At 47.3% G+C, this 20,400-nt stretch overlaps 1 protein-coding gene across 5 annotated transcripts; it reads right to left on the reverse strand.

The window, feature by feature from the left end:
* Positions 1–1,144: 1,144 nt before the first annotated feature.
* On the reverse strand, positions 1,145–18,869 carry Pprc1 (PPARG related coactivator 1). Of its 5 annotated transcripts, XM_048338388.1 has the most exons (15): positions 18,675–18,869; positions 14,271–14,459; positions 13,097–13,243; positions 12,899–12,991; positions 10,925–12,769; positions 9,931–10,219; positions 9,255–9,308; positions 7,256–7,313; positions 6,195–6,265; positions 4,591–5,314; positions 2,601–2,735; positions 2,431–2,497; positions 2,194–2,315; positions 1,837–1,988; positions 1,145–1,548 (listed from the first exon to the last, which is right to left on the reverse strand). In XM_048338388.1, exons 1-15 carry the CDS (start codon positions 18,825–18,827, stop codon positions 1,445–1,447), a joined length of 4,203 nt encoding a protein of 1,400 aa, XP_048194345.1. In that variant the 5' UTR covers positions 18,828–18,869; the 3' UTR covers positions 1,145–1,444. The 5 variants fall into 5 exon arrangements, with proteins under 5 accessions (XP_048194345.1, XP_048194343.1, XP_048194344.1 ...); XM_048338386.1 differs by having other exon boundaries at positions 6,195–6,262; positions 9,931–12,769; XM_048338387.1 differs by having other exon boundaries at positions 2,431–2,491; positions 9,931–12,769.
* Between the last annotated feature and the right edge of the window lie 1,531 nt (positions 18,870–20,400).

Below are 20,400 nucleotides of genomic sequence, written 5' to 3' on the forward strand. Positions count from 1 at the left end.
CACATGAATGGATCCAAAAAATATGGTACCTATACACAATGGAATACTACATAGCAATTAGAAATGGCGAAATATTGGTATTCGCAGGGAAATGGTCAGAACTTGAACAAATAATGTTGAGCGAGTCAAGCCTAGAACACAGAAAACAAAGGGGCATGATCTCGATATATGACTGTTAAAGTGGAGAGAGGGGGAGACAGTAGAGACAGGTCTGTGAAACCAAAAACTTCTCAAATGGTATTTCCCACAGGTTTGGGTCAGCGACCCTACATTATGTAACTAAAACTAATTACTCAACATATAAAGGTCAAAAATAGACCTCTCAGTGTATCACAATAGCTCAAAAGCTATGTATGTATGTTCATATAAGACAAGGATAAGCAAACCCTATTGCCAACATTACATTTAAAGCTCTAGGCGAATTTCCTTTGGCGTAGGCCACGTGGCTACTGTATATGTTTTTGGTACACTGTGTATTGTATATATGTCTACCTGACCTAGGGAAGGGAAAAAAAACAGGGTGTAAGATATCACAAGAAATGCACACCTACTATGCATACCCTACTATGTAACTGTACCCCTTTTGCACAACACCTTGTCAAAAAAATGTTTAATTAATAAATAAATTATATAAAAAAAAAGTTCAAGGGCAGTGGGCTGGGGATATAGCCTAGTGGCAAGAGTGCTTGCCTCATATAGATGAAGCCCTGGGTTCGATTCTCCAGCACCACATATACAGAAAATGACCAGAAGTGGCGCTGTGGCTCAAGTGGCAGAGTGCTAGCCCTGAGCAAAAAGAAGCCAGGGACAGTGCTCAGGCCCTGAGTCCAAGCTCCAGGACTGGCCAAAAACAAAACAAAAAAACAGAAGTTCAAGGGCAGTGCCCAGGCCCCTGAGTTCAAGCCCCAGGACTGGCAAAAAAAATTTATTAAAAAGCTAAGCAAAGCCCTGAGTTCAAGCTCCAGTGCTGGCATGGTAAATAAGTAAGGGGGGGAGGGAGGAGGGAGGGGAGAGACACCAACTTTTAAATCTAGTGGGATTTTGGTCCTGGTTAGAAGCACTTGAAACCCAATAGACGTAGGCATGTACATGAGTTGTGTTCACAGAGGAAAAGTCAATACATTTGGCACCAGCACTAAAGAAAGAAGCACAATAACACGAGTTCTCTCTAGTTCGTATTTATTAGTCTGCATAGTGACTTAGATGTTCCCTCAGCCCCAACCATCTTACATAGGAATGCAATTTAACTTGTTTCAATACCTATTATAAAAAACAAATACCCCTTTAAAAAATCTGATTTAACACATTTTTTATTTCACTTTTTCCCGTTTCTTATAAAACAGTCATCTCCTCACTAGCAGCTCTCTCCCCTAGAGTGGGAGAGGGGGGTAGAGGAGGCTGGGCACCTCCAAAGAAAGGGGGTGGGTAGTGAGAGGGCCCAGGGTTACCTCCGGAGGTTCTTCTGGGCCTGTTTCAACAATGTGTCAAAGTCAAGAGAATCAAATTTGCTCTTTACAGGAGCAGGGTCAAAATCTTCCCGGTTGGAGTCTACAAAGGTAGAGAGGGACAAAAAAAATCCATCAAGTTATCTGACAACATATCCCAGCTAGTAGTGTTCTCAAAAAGCCAGTGCTCTCCAATCCAAACAATGGATTAGAGCTAAATTGTCCCAATTTAAAGTGATATGGAAGAGCCCACATTTCCTCTTATCCCACCCCTTAGGTTCTTTGCACCTCAGATGAAAAGTCTGCCTAGCTCTACTGTCAAAGAGTTAGGAACTCTTCTAAGGAAAGGATAAAGTATGTCCATGCCTTGGACCCTCCTCTATCTACTCACCAAGATCAGAATAACTCCTCTTGCAGAATTGCCTGCGGCCACCAAAGCAAAGATCAAAAGGTTGCTCATCTGCCTGCCGCAACTTGTGGCCACTCTCGATAGCTGCAAATGCCTCCTCAGCATAGCGGTAAGTGACGAAGCCATAGTTGTCACTGGTAGGAAAGTTAGGCCATTTGGGCACAGGTCATGGAGAAGACAGAGCACCCCAGGGTACAGAGGTTCTTCTGACTCTAATGCACAACCCTGATTGTAGAAATGAAGTTGCCCCCATTGCCCAGCACAGCAGAACAAGAAAAGACAAAACAAGGTAGGTGAATGGCACAGGTAGCCCATCCTGACCTTGAGACTGAAGCTTACCCTTGGACACGGAAGTGGATGGTACACTCCTCAATCTCTCCAAAAACAGAGAACCTCTGCTTCAGCTCTGATCTAGTCATGCGGCCAGGTATCTTCCCAATGAAGACCACCCTTCTTTCTTCCTATGTTGGATATTAAAGAAAAGTGACACTTATAAGCCAGAGATGCAACTAAAAATGTCTCTGAGTTTCTGGCTCAGAGCAAGCCCCTTCCTCTAAAACCTGCTCCTCTACTCACGATCGCCCGCTCCTTCTGCAGAACTCTCTGCCTTTGGTAATGGTCATGTGAACGATAAGCACTGTACCTGACAAGAGAAAAATGTCATCAATTCTCTAAACACAACGTGACTCAGAACTCTCAGGTATTTGGCATCCCAGATGCACAGCCTCTGGAACGTTCATGCTCACCGCCGTCTCCTGTCACTTCTCCGGCGAGGGGATGGGGAGCGAGATCGGCTTCGGGAACTGGATGAGGAGGAAGAGGAGGAGGAAGAGGAGGAAGAAGAGCATCTTCTAGAACGTCCAGAGGAACTGCAGCTAGACCTAGAGAATTCAAAGGCATGTGAGTATGGTAGAGGTAGTGCAGACATACACCACTTACCTCACCCAGGCCCAACCCAGCCCTGCTACCCAATCAGGAAGCTCAGAATCAAAGCAGAGAAGAGTTCTAGACAGGAACAAATCAATGAGCTGAGGCCTTTTCTAGGCCTTTAGATGGGTATGGAATGCATTGGAATGTTTTGGCTGACATTTATTTTTATTTTTCAAGTGTACCACTAAAAACTGAGACAGCTGCCTGGTGGTACTCACCTGTAATTCTAGCACTAGGGAAGCTAAAGCAGGAAGATCAAGAGTTCCAGACTACTGGGCTACGCGCGCGCGCGCGCGCACACACACACACACACACACACACACACACACACACACGGAAAGTAAGCAGAGGGAGGGAAATAATTAAAAACATTTAACAAACCTGAAAATAGAAAAATAAATGGAAATAAAGGGTTGGACCTTAGTTCTACAACCAGTTTCTTCTTTTCTTTTCTTGTTTTGGTGTTAGTCCTAGAGCTTGAACTCAGGGTCTAAGTACTAGCCCTGAGCAAAAAAGCTCTGTGGAGCCACAGCTCCACTTCAGGTTTTGGTGCTTAACCGGAGGTAAGGAGTCTCATGGACTTTCTTGCCCCAGCTGGCTTCAAACTTTGATCCTCAGATCTTAGCCTACTGAGAAGATAGGATAATTGGTGTGTTCACACTGGTGCTCAGGTTTACAATCAGTTTCTGTGGTGTTGGGAATCATTCAGTTACAACTGTTCGAGATGATCCTGACAGACCCATAGCAGGAAGCCATTTCTGAGATTGGCGTCACTGCCAAAATACATGATAGCCTCACTGAATTAAGTGGGAAAATGGGTTTGTTACTGAGAAAAACAAAAACCATACTATCAGGAAACAGATGAGGCCACCATGACACCCTAAAGAACTGCCTACTTTCTTCAAGATGATTAAGGGAAGAACTGTATCCCATTAAAACCCAATATACCACCTACCACCAACAAAGTATCACATGCAAGAACTGGTAACATTATACAAAGAAAGCAACAAAGCCCAGATCAAACTGTAAGTCTCCCTAAGACTCAGCTATGGAAGTAGACCTTAGAAATACTCCAAAGTCAAGCTGGGGATATGGCCTAGTGGCAAGAGTGCTTGCCTCGTATACATGAAGCCCTGGGTTCAATTCCCCAGCACCACATATATAGAAAATGGCCAGAAGTGGCGCTGTGGCTCAAGTGGCAAGAGTGCTAGCCTTGCTTGAGCAAAAAGAAGCCAGGAACAGTGCTCAAGCCCTGAGTCCAAGCCCCAGGGCTGGCAAAAAAAAAAAAAAAGAAAGAAATACTCCAAAGTCTAACAGGATAATCTCATAATTTGCCTAAAGAAACAAAATTTAAGCAGGGCGCTGGTGGCTCATGCCTGTAATCCTAGCTAGCTACTCAGGAGGCTGAGATCTGAGGATCATGGTTCAAAGCCAACCCAGGCAGGAAAGTCTGTGAGACTCTTAGCTCCAATTAACCACCAGAAAGCCAGAAATGTTGCTGTAGCTCAAGTGGTAAAGCACTAGCTTTGAGCTAAAGAGCTCAGGGACAGTGCCCAGACTGAGTTCAAGCCCCACGACCAATAAAAAAAAAAAAAAAAAGAAAAAAAGAAAAGAAAAAGCCAAACCTTAGTACATCAAAATACCCATCAATGTGTAAGTTTTTGTTCCTTTGTTTTTTGAGGCTATCTTTTATGTTTTGGGGTTTGTTTGTTGTTTTGGTATGTGGAAAAGCTTTCAAAATAAATCACAGAATAAAGTATATAAACTTCCTAAACGGAGAGGATCTAACAAGCCACCATAGCTCACCTTCGCCACCTCTTGTGGGGAGGGGAGAGGGACCTGGACCTGGACCTGGACCGGGATGAGGAAGACGCCGATGAGGATGAGGAAGATGCTTCGCTGGTCCGGTTGGACCCAGAGCTGACAGAACGGCTGCTGCAGCCACGACGGCCCTGCCAGCCACAGCTTGGGGGACTGGCTGACCTGCAGGCTTTTCGGTAACAGCGCACTGATCGCTGCTTGGCTGAGGGCTCAGGGGGAATTCTAGTGTTCATTTCATTCCGGCAGGGTGAGGCCTCAGGAGACAGCAAGGCAGATGGGGCAAGGCAAGGCGCCGAGGGATCTGCCTGCTCATTGCTAGTCCTGTGATCAAGTGGTTCCTGGGAGGCAGTTGTGCTTGGGAGGGGAGTGGCTGGGCCCAGGGACAGAACAGGTTTGATGGTGATGTCCTGATGGTGTTTGACGTTCCATCGGGAGCCCACCTCTGGATTGACTAGGGCAGGCATCTTTTTGGGGGGTGTCCTGCTTCGGACACAATAGTCATGGTCCCCAGAGCCCACATGGACTGGACTAGGGCCATGGACCCCTTCTTGCAGGCAGGCTACAGCTGGATGTTTGGCCTCTGTAACTCCTTCAGGCTTCGGGGTTCCCTCCTGGGCGGTGGACTTAGGAGATTTGGCTTTGGCCAGCAGTGAGACAGCAGCCAGGGGCTTCCATAACTGGTGGGGAGGGGTAGCTGGAGGGGTGAGCCCTGTTGGGGGGAGGCAGGACGGAGATAGCAGGGTGAGATCCAATTCTGTATACTTCTAAATACTGTGTAGCTAGGCTCAGGAGACCCTACTTCTCACAAAGTTCACCACACTTGATCAACAGCCCACCTTCTCCCACTTTAACCGTTCCTTCTCCCTTGGTCCCACCTTGAGGACTAACGTAGAAATCCAACTAGCTAGGGTCCTCCTAAATCCATTTTCTTGACTCCCTAAATTTAGTTAGTGACTAAGTCCCATAAGACCTGGTCTACCTTTCAGTGCATCCTGAGCCCCACCCTCTTCTTCAGCCATGCTTGCATCTTGCCTATGTTCATGAAATAAACTTGTCTTTCTTCCAGCTTCACACCTGATGACCACTTTTACATTTGGACAGACCATTCAAAAATTAATGTGAAAAAGCTTTTCCAATTGTTTCTTCAATATACAGGATAAAGCCCAAACAGCTTAACATGACATTCAAGTTCCTCTACCTGGATATCCTACTTTAGCTTTATCTCATTTCAGTCTACCCACCACCTTCATCAGCCACTACACTCCAAGCCATTCACATGCCTGGAACATAGGATGGTTGTTTCCTAAGTCCATTCAAGCTATACCATCCACCTAGAATGTCCTGTCCCCTCAATCTACCACCTGATCTATACCAGTGATTTTTCTCAAAACTCAGATTAGAGAATAAACTTCAGATTTCACTGCAAAGCACAGGCTTAACACTCACCTCTAATATTCAACATGTTCCCTTGTTTTTACATCTACTCCCTAGACGGTGAGCATCTCAAGGGTGGAGACTGATCTCTATCCTCAATGTCTCTGCACAGCACGTGCTGTGCAAATAGCCAGAATTCCCCAACCTGAACCCACCTGCCACGTTGGCCAGTTCTGGGGCTTGTAACCGGTCTAGGGGCCTCTTCTCCTGGGGAGTGTCAATGCTGCTGGTGGGGGGAAAAGGGAGAGCCTGGTTCATTGCCTCATTATCGTGTACATCTGCTTTCCTCATTAGCCATGGGAAAAGGGTATGTGCTGAGAAACATGGGAGGCTGGAAGTGCCCCATCATCTTCCTCTAGCACAAAAGAGCCTTAAAAGTGACTGGGGTCTCAACTGTGCTCAATCCTGAGGTAGGTTGGTTATGACCATCAATACCCACCACCCTCCTTCAACTCAGGAACCTTGCCTACCCAGCGTGAAACAACCTGAAACCAATGTGGACAGGAACATGCTTTGGGGAAAATAAAAGGATGTTGTACTATGAACACTAAGAATGAAAAAGGCCTCTCAAATTTTGTTTTTGTTTTGTTTTTTGCCAGTCCTGGGGCTTGAACTAAGAGCCTGAGAACTGTCCCTGGCTTCTTTTTGCTCAAGACTAGCACTCTACCACTTGAGCCACAGCGCCACTTCTGGCTTTTTCTATATATGTGGTGCTGAGGAATCAAACCCAGGGCTTCATGTATATGAGGCAAGCACTTTACCACTAGGCCATGTTCCCAGCCCAGGACTCTCATATTTTAAAGGCCAGGAGGCAAAGAGGGACAAGATGTGTACATCCTCTAAGGAGTCAGGAAAACCCCAAGCCATTAATATTTCCCCCTATTTTAAGTCACCCTGTCACCACTGAACAAGCTTAAAGTCTGCTAAAGGATGAAAGAAATCACTAAAACTATGATTTGACAAAAGGTTAAAAGCACCTCAACAGTATTTGGAATCTCTAACTGGAACCAGTTGGAGGGCAATCCACACCTCCTCACCTTATCACCCAGGATACTACCTGACTGACAGTGAGGGGAGGAAAAGGGGATGGGGAAATAGAAGACTCTAGAGGTAACCAAACATCTCTGCAACAGAGGCATCTAGTTGATGGTCCTGGAGCGCCGGCTGGCTGCTGACCAATAGCTGTAGGGTAACTCACTCATTCCTCCATACTTACCCTGAGTTTCCTACAGCCAAGCTGTCAGCAGGAGCTGGGAGAGGACACTCTTTTTTGGCTGCAAAAAAACCATACTAGTTAAAAGCTCAACCAGATGTTTCAGACTGAGGTGGCACAGAAGGGCTTGAGACTCAAATGAGGAAAATCTACTTTGTCTATACATTCCCTGTTGGACTGCCAAGAGACCCAGACCTCTGTGAGAGGCCAGTTACCATGTTGAGTTATAACTACTTGAAACATACTGAAATCTAAGACAAATTTATAAGCCTAGTATTAAAAGTTCTGCATAACCTGCCTACCTAATAACTTCCTAGCCTCACCACCTAAACTTCTATGATGTTTGAGAATGAACCCAGGGCCTTACACATGTTAAACAGAGACACTACCACTGAACTACAGTCTTAACCAGTAGCATGATTTATGCTCAATTATATAGCATAGATACCTGATAAAACTCAGGCTTCCTTTCTGCAGATTCATCTGAAACTATAAACTCCTTAATAAAAGAACATAATAGCCTCTACAGCATCTACAGCATGTCTTACGTGTGTGTGTGTGTGTGCGTGCATGCGTGCACGTCAGTACTATTGGAGCTTTAACTCAGGTCCTTATGTTCTTGCGTACTTTTCTTTTTGTAAAGATGATGTATAGAGGAGTTACAGTTACACAAGTCAGGCAATAAGCACATTTCTTTTTGAACAGTGTCACCCTCTCCCTCATTTTCTCCCAATTATTTCCCTCTGACCCCTCTATCACCCACCTCTCCCTTATCATTCAAGACTGGCATTCTACTACTTGAGCCACACCTCCACTTCTGGCTCTTTGGTGGTTAAGTGAAGGTAGAAGTCTTAAGGACTTTCCTGCCCAGGTTGGTTTTAAACTAAAATCCTCAATTTCAGCTGAGAAGCTAGGATTACAGGCAAGAGCCACCAAAAACCAATCTACTTATTTACCTTCCAATATGTCCTAAGGAATCATTCTTTTATCTCCTCTGATGTTTACTAATTGTTTTTACTGCTTACTGTTGTTTCTCTAAATCTTATCTTTCAAGGCTCAGTTTGAGAAGCATTTCTCTCTTCAAAAAATGTTCCTAGACAATCCCATCATAAATGCACCTCCTGTCTTCTAGTACTTGGAAGCTATACCACCATTTCCCTGAGTTTAGATTAATGTCACAGGTAAATCTTTTTTTGGCAGTGGGATTTGAACTCAGAGCCTTGCACTTGCCTAACAGGCTTGCCTTGAGCCCATCACAGGCAAATTTTTGTCTCTCCATACCAATTAGAGGACTGCTCTAATGGCTTAGACTGTCCCTCCCCTATACTCCAGCTAATGCAACTACAAAGCTGATCCTAAATGAAGTTATCAACAAAAGGAAAAAAAAAAAAAAAAGGGACAGAGAGCTAAATCATATAATCGATACGTGAGCTCAATTCTCAGCACTTCAAAGAAAAGAAAAAAAAGCTATCCATGCGTGGTGGTTCATGCCTGTAATCTTAGGTACTCAAGAGGCAGAGGAGAATGGAGGGTTCAAGGGAAGCCTAGGCAAAGTTCCTTAGACAATTTAAAAAAGGCCTAGCTCCTCAGGAGGATGAGATACAAGGATTACAGTTCAAAGACAACCCAGGCAGCAAAGTCCATCAGACTCTTATCTCTAATTAACCACCAAAAAGCCACAGTAGAGCTGAGGTTCAAGAGGTAGAAGGCTAGTCTTAAGCAAAAAAGCTCAAGGACAGCACCTAGGCCCTTAGTTCAGGCCCCAGGAGTGGCACAAAAAAAGGAAGAGTAAAGAAGAGAGGGAGGGAAGAGAGAAAGGAGAGAAAAAGAAAGACTGGGTTCATAGTAAATGAGAAAGGGGGGGGAGGGAGGAGAGGGCTAGGATCATACCTAAAGTGGTACAGCTATGTATGTGAGAACCCTGGCTTCAATTCCAAATACTGCCAAAAAACCAAACAAGTGTGAATGTGTTTGTGTATATGAACCATCCAAGTTCTCTTACCTTCTGATTTCTCAAATTGCTCTAACAGACTGGACAGGTCAGATGCTTCAATTCCTATAGAAGTAAACAACAGAGGATTAAAAAACAAACCCTAGGGGCTGGGAATATGGCCTAGTGGCAAGAGTGCTTGCCTTGTATACATGAAGCCCTGGGTTCGATTCTCCAGCACCACATATACAGAAAACGGCCAGAAATGGCGCTATGGCTCAAGTGGCAGAGTGCTAGCCTTGAGCAAAAAGAAGCCAGGGACAGTGCTCAGGCCCTGAGTCCAAGCCTACCCCCTCCGCAAAAAAAAAAAAAACAACCCTAAGCTGAGTGCTGGTGGCTCACTTGTAATCCTAGCTACTCAGGAGACTGAGATCTGAGGATCCTTGTTCCAAGCCAGCCTGGGCAGAAAAACTTGAGAGTCTTCAATTAGGCGCCAGAAAACCAAAAGTAGAGCTGTGGCACGAAGTGGTAGAGTGCCAGCCTTGAGCGAAAAAGCTCCAGGACAGTGCCTAGACCAAGTTGAAGCCCCATGACCGACCAAAAACAACAAAATGTATGTTTATATGAATGTATATAACTGACTACACAGGTCTCTGGAAGCCTCCAATCACCTCACATTTGCCTTCACATGCTCCCTATAGAGTATGCAGCCCTTACTAAGGAGAAAGGATTCAAACCCAGAGCTCACCAATCTCACTGATGAAAGCCTGTACCACATCCTCAGGACCCTGGGCACGTGGGGTAGGCAGGAAGGACAGCTTCTTTAGACGAGCTGGGTGGACAGTAGGCAATTTTGGGACAGTGTTGTGCCTTGGTATAGCAACAGCCTTGATAGCAGGAGTGGGGGGCTTCTCCCTGGGCCTGGTCTCCTGGGCCTCAGGCTTTAGCCTCTCTGATGTAGGCTCCTCAGCAGCTACACCCTCAGCAGGTAGAGATGGAGGAGTCTTGATCTGGGAGCTTTGCACCAGGGAGGATACCTGGTGTTTCAGAGGGGGAGATGCAGGTACTGGCTTGATCTCCACCTTGGTGGGTTCTATCTGTGGAGCTACAGGACTGGTTGGCCCAAGACTGAGGGAAGGAGCCACTGGCACAGGAAGTACATTTTCAGGAGGGACGGCTGGGATGCCACTGTGCTCTACCTTGGGTGGGGGAACAGTTCTCCCAACAGGGGCTGGGGGCAAAGGAGGGGGGGGAACAGCAGACCAGAAAGGAGGGTGTTGTAGTCCTGGGCCCCATCCTATGGGCCCATAAGTACAGCTGGAGCCGTAAGATGAGACTGGTGCAGGTGGGGGTACCCAAGGCACATTGCAAGTGGGGGCAACAGCATAGGCACCAGGAGCACCAGACACCAAGGGCACCGCTGGTGGAGGGGGCAAGCAAGGATAGCCAGAGGGGGACACAGGAGGGTAACAAGGCCAGGGTGGCACAGGGGCATAGTGAGTGAAGGGATCAGGTGGCATGGGTCTCATAGACACTGGAAGTGCAGGAGGCTGCAAGGGAGGTGGGGGCAGACTGGGGATCCCATGCCCACTTGCAGGAAGGGGTAGCATAGGGGGCATGCTCAGCCCACCCGGGGGAAATGGCAAAGGAGTGGGCACTGTGGGAGGCATGGGCCCAACAGGCGACGCAGACTGCACAGGAAGGGGAGGTCTTGCTGGCAGTGGCATCTCTTGGGATGGCACCTGTTCAGTGGAAGTTGAGGCCATAGGTTTGCTTGCAGATGGCTCAGGACTAGAAGAAGGAGGGCTGGGAGCCACGGGCACAAAGCAAGCCTCTGAAGGAGCTTCAGGGCTTCTCTGAGGAGTTGTCTTCTTGGCTGGGGCTGGTGGAATGATAAGACAAGGGATGTCTGCCAGTCCTGTGGGGGTTTCTGGAAGGCTGGGCCACTTCCCAGCTGGAGGCTGGGAACTCTTCTCTTCTGCCTCTGCTTGTCGTTGTTGCCTTCGTCGCCGGTACTCAGAGAGGCTGAGAGGCCGAGGTCTAGCTTCCTGGGTTGTGGTATTGGTAGTACTTTCTACCTTCACAGGACCTACAACCTCCTTGACTTCAGGGACAATGACCTTTGGAGGGTCCAGAGACTCTGAGTCTAGATGGGAAGCTGAACTCCCTTGAATTGATGCTGCTGCACCTCGTCTGGGGTCAGTTGGTCTGGACTTAACTAGCACAGGGTCAACTGACGGCAAGCTGTCTGAGATGGGAGCAACCACTACAGGGTCAGCTGTTGTCTCCGTTGAGTCAGCCAGGATGGGGCCAGTCAGCACTGGGTCTGCTGGGAGAGGGTCAACCAGCTCTGAACTGGCTGATGCTGGATCAACAGGTACAGGATTAGTTACAGTAGGATCAACTGCAGTGGGATCGGCTTCAACAGAGTCAACTGGCATGGGGTCAGCTTGAGCAGAATCAACCAGTGAGACATGAGCTGGCACAGGGCTGGCCACATTATGTGTATCAACCACATTAGAGTAGATGTCTGGAGAATCTTCTTGAGGAGGGCTGCCTTGCCCAGCACTTCTCTCCAAGTTCTCAGAGTCAGGCTTTTCCAATGCAGCTGCCCAGGCCCGAGCCCAAGCCCTAGGTTTCCCTCTGCCCTGAGGAGGCCCAGCTTTTCTCTGAAGTTCCTCCTGAGGCTGTTTCTGCAAGCCACTTGCCTGAGAGGTCACTTCTGTAGCTACTGTAGACTGCCCACGGGAGGATGACCTCAGCCTTCTGGTATATCCTTCCATTGAGGCTGGTGGCTGCTCCTTGCTCTTCTTCTTCCTGCCCTTTCTGGGAACTCGCTGGGAACCCAGAACTGCCTTGGCAGGTGGGTTCGGAGGCCCTTTGGGTGTCACTGGCTCTATGATCTCCCTGGGCTCCATTAAGGAGGCTGAGTCCAGCAAGAGTCCCTCTTTCTCAGAGCAAGTATCAAACTTGGGCACAGCAGCCTCTGTCTCTGACTCTGATGTGGGCATGATCAGCTCCAAGGCAGAAGTAGCCTCCAGTGAGTCATCCAAGAGCACAGACTGGGGTCCAGCAGGGATCTGCCGAACCACAACTGGGATCTCCAGATCATCACCAGCTGTGGCTGCCTGGCCCACAATCTCAAGAACCACACAACCCTCAGGCAGTGTTAAATCATCTGGCTGCTCCTCCTCATCCTCCAGTGATGCCAGGTGGGTGAGGTTGGGTAGGCAGTACGGGTGCATTGCCCGCACTAGCTCACTCAAGGAGGAGATGCTCTCATCACCAGGTACTGGCACTGCTGCCTTTCCTGCTGTTGATTTCTCTTCCTCCTCAGGGCAGGCCAGGTGCATGGGGAAGTCTGTGATACTGCTCACAGAGTTGTCATGTTCCCTAGCAAGCACCTGGCCACTAAAGCCGGCCACCTCCTCTTCTTCCTCTCCATCACTGCGCTGTTGGGGAAGAGGGGACTGGCCCCAACGTGATCTTGACCTTGGAGGTCTCCAGCTGGGCAGCTTAGGGGAAGAGGTCTCCAAGAAGGAAGGTGGGGAAAAGTCCCAAGGGGATTCTGTAAGCGACATTTCAACCTGCAGGAAACAAGACAAGAAAGACTCAGGACGAGATTTCTACAGGAAAGTTCTTTCCAAACCAGTCCTCATATACTGCCCTGACCTGTGAGTTCCCTGAGAGATCCCAGTCAGGTCTACACCACTTACTCTACTACTGCCTGTGCCAGGTCCCAGTGAGTCAACTGGGGTGATAAGGTCACGTTCTGGGGGTGTCCGAGAGAGTGTGAGCAGCTTGTGCAACTAAGAGGGAAAGAAAGATCTGAAATCAGTTTGTGCTTCAGAGCTACATGAACAGGCCCACAACCTTTGTGCCAGCCATGTCCCTCCCCCTGGTCCCACACTCACAGAAGAGCCCTCCCGAGGTGACACAAGTAGCTCTGAATCAGGAATGCTGTCAAATGGAGACAGGTTCTCAGAATCTGCATTGTCCAAGATCTCCGTCAAAGCTGTGAGCAGTGACATTTCATTCTGGTCCTCCAGAGATAACCTGCTCTGTTCCGGAAAGACAACAGGAAATTCCCACCAACATCTCTAATAATGTAAAATGAACTAAGCTGTTGGGAAGAACTAGCTGTCAGGAGAGAACTCATCTTCTGGGCTTTGCTCAACTTAATTTGCCAACAACAGGGATCTAAAAACCAGGAGGCATGGGTTCCAATCTCATTTACTACCCACAAACTCTCCAGAGCTAACAGAGATCTTAAGTTTGGGTTTCACATTACCCAACTTCAGGCAAGATGTAAGATATGAGGCAAACTTTTTTTTTTTGGCCAGTCCTGGGGTTTTAAACTTAGGACCTGTGGAGCTGGGAATATGGCCTAGTGGTAAAGTGCTCGTCTCATATACATGAAGCCCTGGGTTCGATTCCTCAGCACCACATATATGTAGAAAAAGCCGGAAGTAGCACTGTGGCTCAATTGGCAGAGTACTAACCTTGAGCAAAAAGAAGCCAGGGATAGTGCTCAGGCCCTGAGTTCAAGCCCTAGGACTGGCAACAGAAACAAAACTAAACAAACAAATAAACTTAGGACCTGGGCACTGTCCCTGAGCTTCTTTTGCTCAAGGCTTTTTCTGTCTAAGTGGTACTGAGGAATTGAACCTCATACATGCTAGGCAAGGACTCTAATACTAAGCCACATTCTCAGCCCAAATCTTGATTAGATTGGAATTCGGCTTAAAAGCAGATCAGAGCCCTCAGGACACAGAGATCAATGGTTTAGATAAGACGAAAGGCCTTAGGCTACAATCCAAGCTAGCCTAAACATTAATTGGGCCATAAGCTGGCAACCTGTAACTAACTCCCATCTAGAGACAATAACAAGTATATGTATGTACATATACATATGTGTACGTACGTATGTATGTGTGTATATATATATGTATATGCGCACACTTAGGTTAGGCACCAAATAATCAAGGATCTTCCAGAACAGAGCCATGCCTAAAACAACTCCAAGGTAAAGCCTTAGCATGTAGAACTTCTGCCTGAAATGTGGCCCCAAGGCTAGCCTCAACTCACCTCTCCAAGGCTCCCAAAATCCTCAATGAGGGAAATGAGGGAGGCATCCATGTAGCTCTGCATGGTCTCCAGTAGTGTCTCATCCTGCAGTATCAGATCCTCCATTTCCAGATCTTTCTCCCTCAGAGATGGGCCCAGCCTTGACAGATTGACAAAGCCAGAATCACCCCCCTCATCATGCAGCAATACCTGAGGCAAAAGGTGAAAAGGTCAAAAAAGGTCCCTATAGGGTAGGGCTAATTGATTTGCTCCACAAAGCAGATACTCAGACCTCAACTACCACCACCATCCAATCCAAACTTAGCCACCATCGCCAAACCTCTGGGCTAGCTAAGCCAAACCTCTAGGCTAGCTAGGCAGAAACAAGTACAACCTATGAGCAAAAGTCTTAACCGGATGACATTCTGCACAAGAGTTTTCTACTCACAAACAGAACCAAAGGAGATTATGAAACTGCGGAGATAAAAAAAAAAAAAAAAAAAACATGATAAGGACCAAAACCAGCCCAAAGTATGGCAGCACTTAACTTTATAATACCAGGAGCCGTGAGGTAGGATTATGAATCCAAGGCCCTCCTAGGCTGCACAGCACAGCAAGGCCCTCCCTCAAAAATAAACCTTAAAATATTATTCAGAAGGGACTGGGAATGTGGCTTAGCCATAGAGTGCCTAGCATGCATGAAGCGCTGGGTTTGATTCCTCAGCACCACATAAGCAGAAAAAAGCCAGAAGTGGTGCTGTGGCTCAAGAGGTAGAGTGCTAACCTTGAATGCAGGGACAGTGCCTCAGGCCCTGAGTCCAAGACATCTGCCAGACAGTGGAGAGGAGACCTGCCTGAGGATCATACCAAAGAGGTCAACTATTGTGAGAACCCAGCTACAGCAACCTGATGAAGTACCTCAAATCTCTGTTAGGCCTCAGTTCTCTATTGAATTCAAATCCTACCTTCCTCCAGAAGATACCTCAGGCTTTCCCAGACCATGCTGATCTCTCTTCAGACCAATTCATATTTTTTGTATTGTTCACTTTTCTGACAATCTCATCCTATTCCACTAGCCCCATGTATCTCTTCTAAAATTGGATTTCATCTTCCTTCGGGGTAAATAACCCTTTGGATTCTATTAGCTTATATTCTTCCAGACTTCTGAGTTTAATTGTGTTTATACTTCCCAGCTGCCCATAATACCTGCCAATATCTTATACACAGTATTCATTCAATTCACACTTTTCTAGTACTAGGGAATGAACCCAGGACCTTGTTCACTGAGCAAACTCTATTAAGCTACATCCCCAAACCCAAGGGAATGGTCCCCTCCCACTTCCATCTGGTGACAGTCAATGAGAAGACTTGATTCTATCTATAGATAAGCTTCCTCTGAGAGGTAGCAACGTCTTCAGCCTTGTCATGAGGTAGGGCCCACTCAAATTTGTTAAAAGTGTGAGCAGGGGCCAAAAAGTATTGGTGAAGCTAAAGCCTCCACTATTGGAAGCATGATCCAAAGGCCTAAGAACAAGATCAAACACAGAAAAGACAGACTCTTCTTCAGCAAAGGGAAATTTATCACTTCACTTCCTCCAAAAGAAAAAGGCAGGTGTGACTATTCCCTCTTCTTCCAAAAAAAAGTTGGTAAGTTCTGGAAGGGGGAGGAAAAGAGGGGAGCTAGTTAGGAACATTTTAGGAGACCAGATCCAGAGATGAAGTGAAAGGAAGCAGGTTTCAGGCACTAACCCCTCCCAGATCTTTACAATCCTGTAATTACAACCAGAAGTTGAATAGCACTTGGCTCAGCAAATAAGACACAGGTGAGCAAGAAGTCTGCAACTCTACTTGCCCTGCCTCCTCCCTACTAGAGCCCCAGCTACAAGTGCAGAATCTCAAAGCAATGACCAGCTATATAAACCATTCATCTCCACTCTCAAGGAGGTAATCAAGAAGGATATCTTTCCTTATATAACCACTCATCCTTCAACCCCCAAACAGCACAGTTCCCAGATGACCAAAATTATCCAAACAGGGCCAGCCATCAGCACCTCCTAGCTTCAACACTCTTCCAACTGGCTTTCCCACATCAATCTTGCTCCTTCCTCCAGGCTGGAGGTAAAAACCAGCCTAGAGGTGTGGCTCAAGTGGTAAAGGGTTTGCCTACCTGGCAAGCCCCATGACCACCCAACAACAAAAACAAAAACAAAAACCTTTTAAAATGTATTAATAATTACTTCCTGAGACCCTTATAAATAGTGCCAGTAGTATCTTACTGCACTTAGCATTAAACCCTTTAATGTGGATCACAGGAGTCCTGGTCTTCAGCTTTTTCTCCTCCACTCCTGATATATAGGTCTCTCACCTTTTCACCTTTCACACTACAGGGTGAGTGATAGAGTGAAACTGATTGGAATACACTGTAAACATGTTTGAGAAAGGCAACAATGAAATCTCCTCCTGCATAACAAAGTAAGCTTTAAAAAAAATAATAAAAAGCTAGGTCACAGGTAGCTCATACCTGTAATCCTAGCTACTCAGTAGGCTGAGATCTGTAGATCATGGTTTGAAGCCAGCGGGACAGGAATAGGAATGTCCATGAGACTATCTCCAATTAACTACAATAAGTCAGAGTGGAGCTATGACTCAAGTGGTAGAATGCTAGCCTTGAGCAAAAAAGCTGAGGGACAACACCCATGTCCTGAGTTCAAGTCCCAGAACCAGCACACACATACAAAAAGTATCCCTTCCCATATCCTGCAAAATAGATTACTACTGCTGGCAGTAATCCTAAATATCCTGCACTTTCCTTTTGTTCATTCACAGTATCTACCTGTCCTGATTAAAACATAAGATCCTAGAGGACAGTGATCATGTTATTCTGTGCCTGAACATAATGACATCTCAGTAACAGAACATATTATTTTGAACCTTGGATCCCTACTGCCTCTGCCCTACAGGATGAACCCTCTAGCCCAAAGATGCAACCTCTGAAAAGGTGAGAAAGTGACCAATCCCAAAATCATATTCCAGAAGCCATTCTCCTCTGGGAAAGAGCATAGAATGGCTTGTTGAACATGATATTACCAGGTAGCATATACACAACTCAACTCCCACCTAGGTGGGACCCAGCTAAATTGCTTGAGGGAGAGAAGAGTTTAATTAATTCTTACCCATTGCCACCATGGGTGGGAACTTTTAGAAACCTACTAAAGAGTGGAGCATTAATACTTTGCAAGTGTGGAGAATTAAAGGCCAAGAAAACTGTGACCAAAAGAATTCTCCCTCATCCATTAAGTGTTCAACCAATGTCGAATAGCTCTCAAACCACTTTCAACCTTTCCCATCCCCAGCAAAAACTGCAGAGAACATTATTAAATTTAGAACATCCTTGTTTCTATGTGAATTCACAGAAGCAGGCCTTAGCTGCCTCCTCCAAAGAGATGCTGGAGAAAACAGTGACAGAGGCACCTCTCTTTTTCTTTCTTAAGCTTGTCCTAGGTGTACGTTGACAACTCCCCACGCCCCTGAATCACAAATGAGAAGGCAGAACAGGAGGCAACCTAAACGCCAGTGCCAGTGAGTCACAACCCACCCCAAGCCGGTCAGGCTCACTCCTTCAGCCTTTCAGACTCAATTCTCCCATCACACCCTACCATCCATTAGAGAAGAGACTTCACAAACATCTGGAAAGTCCACCACCCGCTGTCCAAAAGCGATGTAGACCGGTGCAAGAGGACAAAAACTTAAAAGGCTCTGGGCAAAGCTGACTCTAGCAGCCCTTTACCTTCCTTTCTGGCTAGGGGCCCCCAGCACAGGCCAGAGATGGCGGGACCGGCTGAGACACACCCAGTTCCCGGCAGTGCGGCTCCGGCGTGGATAGTAGATGCCCGCCAGCCTGGGCCGGGAGCCACGTGGACACCCCTTTCCCCGCCCCCACGTGGACCCGCGCCCTGAGCCCCCCCCCCCCCGCCCGGAGCCCAACCCACGTGGGTCTCCCCGCCGCCTCGAGGGGGAAGGGAGACAGACAAGTTCTCCCGGGAAAATCGCTCTGCCCCCCCCCCACACAACCCACGTGTTCCGAAAAAGGAACTGCGGCGCCGGGCTGGTGGAGCCCTCAGCCGCATCCTCAGAGAAAAGACTTGGCCTTCGACTCCAACCCTGAATCCCCGGCCCCCCAAATGAGAGCCATATTTCCCACACCCGCTCCGGTCCCGCCAGCTTTCCCAGGAACAGCTGTAGTAACCCTGCCTCTGCCAACATAGCCCCCCCAAAAACGGTTTGGGTGTACTCGGTCCAACCTGACTCCCGCGGCCATCAAGCATCGACTCCCAAGTGCTTCCTCCCTTTCCCGTGGCGTCCACGTGTCACCGCCCGGCACACGCCGCTTTGCTGCCTGCCGCGGGCCGCCCGACAACCTCTCACCTGCTCTCCACCGCTCACGGTGCCCGCCGTACCATATGGCGCTTGGCTCCGACTCCCCCGACCGCTTCCGCGGACTCCGCCGCCGGGGTCAGGGCCGGGGCCCCCAGTCGGGGGCAGCACAGCTCCGTCTCTCCGTCCCCGGCGCGCCGCCATCTTGGCCCCTGAACGCCCAGCGCTGCTCTGATCGCCGGCGCAGCCTCGCCCAGCCGATTGTGGGAAGGGAACTACAACTCCCGAAGGACACTGCAAGACTACGAGTCCCAGAAGGCCGAGTAGCATCCGGGAAGAGAGTCTGGGCTTCACGCCGGGAATTCTGGGAGCCGTAGTCTCTGAAAGAAAGCCGGCTAGCACAATCTCTAGGCTTATTGTGCTTAATTTTTGTTATACAAAGAGACCAAAATTGAAGAGCGCTTAGTAAGGAGGAGGGTTTGTTTATTTTTATTCTCGTTAATTTATCCAGTCCTCTGTCTGACGTTCCACCTGCAATACATTTCTTTCACTTCATTTCAAAAGCGCCTCTATTTTGAAACAGTTCCCTCTAGTGGACACCTGCAGCCCAGCCGCTAATTTACACCTAATTCCACACTGCAACACTGCTATATATTACTGTTGTTCTGTTTTTGAGATGGAGTTTCAAGATTCCAGCTCATAGACAGGCACCTGAGGCCCACGCCTGTAAATCCTAGCTACTCAGGAGGCTGAGATCTGAAGATCAAGGTTTGAATCTAGCGTGGGCAGGAAAGTCTGTAATACTCAACAAATTAATTACCAAAATTAATCATCAAAAAGCCAGAAATGGAGCTTTGGCTCAAGTGGGAGAGCACCAACCTTGAGTTCAAGCCCTGGTACCTACATTTAAAAAAAAAAAAAAAAGAAAAGAGACAAAAAGTATGCCAGAGGTGTAGCTCAGTGGTAGACTGCTTGCCAGGCTTGCCACCTGTGGGGCTTTAGGTTAATCCCCACCTTCTTCAAGTAGGAAGAAAACAAAAACCATGGTTAGGTGGGGGTGGCTCAGACCTGTAATCCCAACTGCTCTGAAGGCTGAGATCTGAGGATCACAGTTTGAAGCCAGACTAGGTAGAAAGTCAAGGAGACTCTTACCACCAATTAACCACAAACAAACGAACAAAACAGAAGTAGCTCTGTGGCTCAAAATGACAGAGCCCTAGCCTTGAGCGGAAAAAGCTCAGGGACTGTACCTGGGCTGTGAATTCAACCCGCCCCCCCCACCTACATACTCTAAAAGATGCTTTGATTCAGCACAATGGGAAAGATCTGTAGTCCTAGCTACTTGAGAGTATGAGGCTGGAGGATTGCTTGAGCCCAGAAGTTTAAGGCCACTGTCAACCACATAGTGAGACCCTATCTAAAAACAAAGAAAGAAAGCAAAAGTTCTGTAAACATTACTGTTTTGAGATATTAATCACCAATGGCTAAATATTTTGCCAAATTTTGTTATTTCAATAGCACCTGTTTGGTTTCTGTATGGAATATACTCAACACACATGAATAGTTCTAGGTATATAGCTCAATAGTAGTTTGCTTAACATACACAAGACCATGTGTTTGTGCTTTACCACTCCCTTCACCCCCAAAATAAGGTAAAAATATTTCAGCTAGCTGGATGCCTAGCATGCATGAAGCCCTGGGTTTGATTCCTTAGTACCACATAAACAGAAAAGGCTGGTAGTGGCACTGTGGCTGACGTAGTAGAGTGCTAGCCTTG

This window comes from Perognathus longimembris, chromosome 2 (genome assembly GCF_023159225.1).
Source record: "Perognathus longimembris pacificus isolate PPM17 chromosome 2, ASM2315922v1, whole genome shotgun sequence".
Taxonomy (NCBI): domain Eukaryota; kingdom Metazoa; phylum Chordata; class Mammalia; order Rodentia; family Heteromyidae; genus Perognathus; species Perognathus longimembris.

Bases quoted from the DNA above. Each gene is read 5' to 3' on its own strand.
- Pprc1 (XM_048338385.1), bottom strand. From the start codon at position 18,827: ATGGCGGCGCGCCGGGGACGGAGAGACGGAGCTGTGCTGCCCCCGACT. The intron at 13,244-14,270 runs GTGAGTTGAGGC...TTTCCGGAACAG, and splicing joins ATTTTGGGAGCCTTGGAGAG to AGCAGGTTATCTCTGGAGGA. The intron at 2,736-4,590 runs GTGAGCTATGGT...TGAATTCTCTAG, and splicing joins CCCCACAAGAGGTGGCGAAG to GTCTAGCTGCAGTTCCTCTG.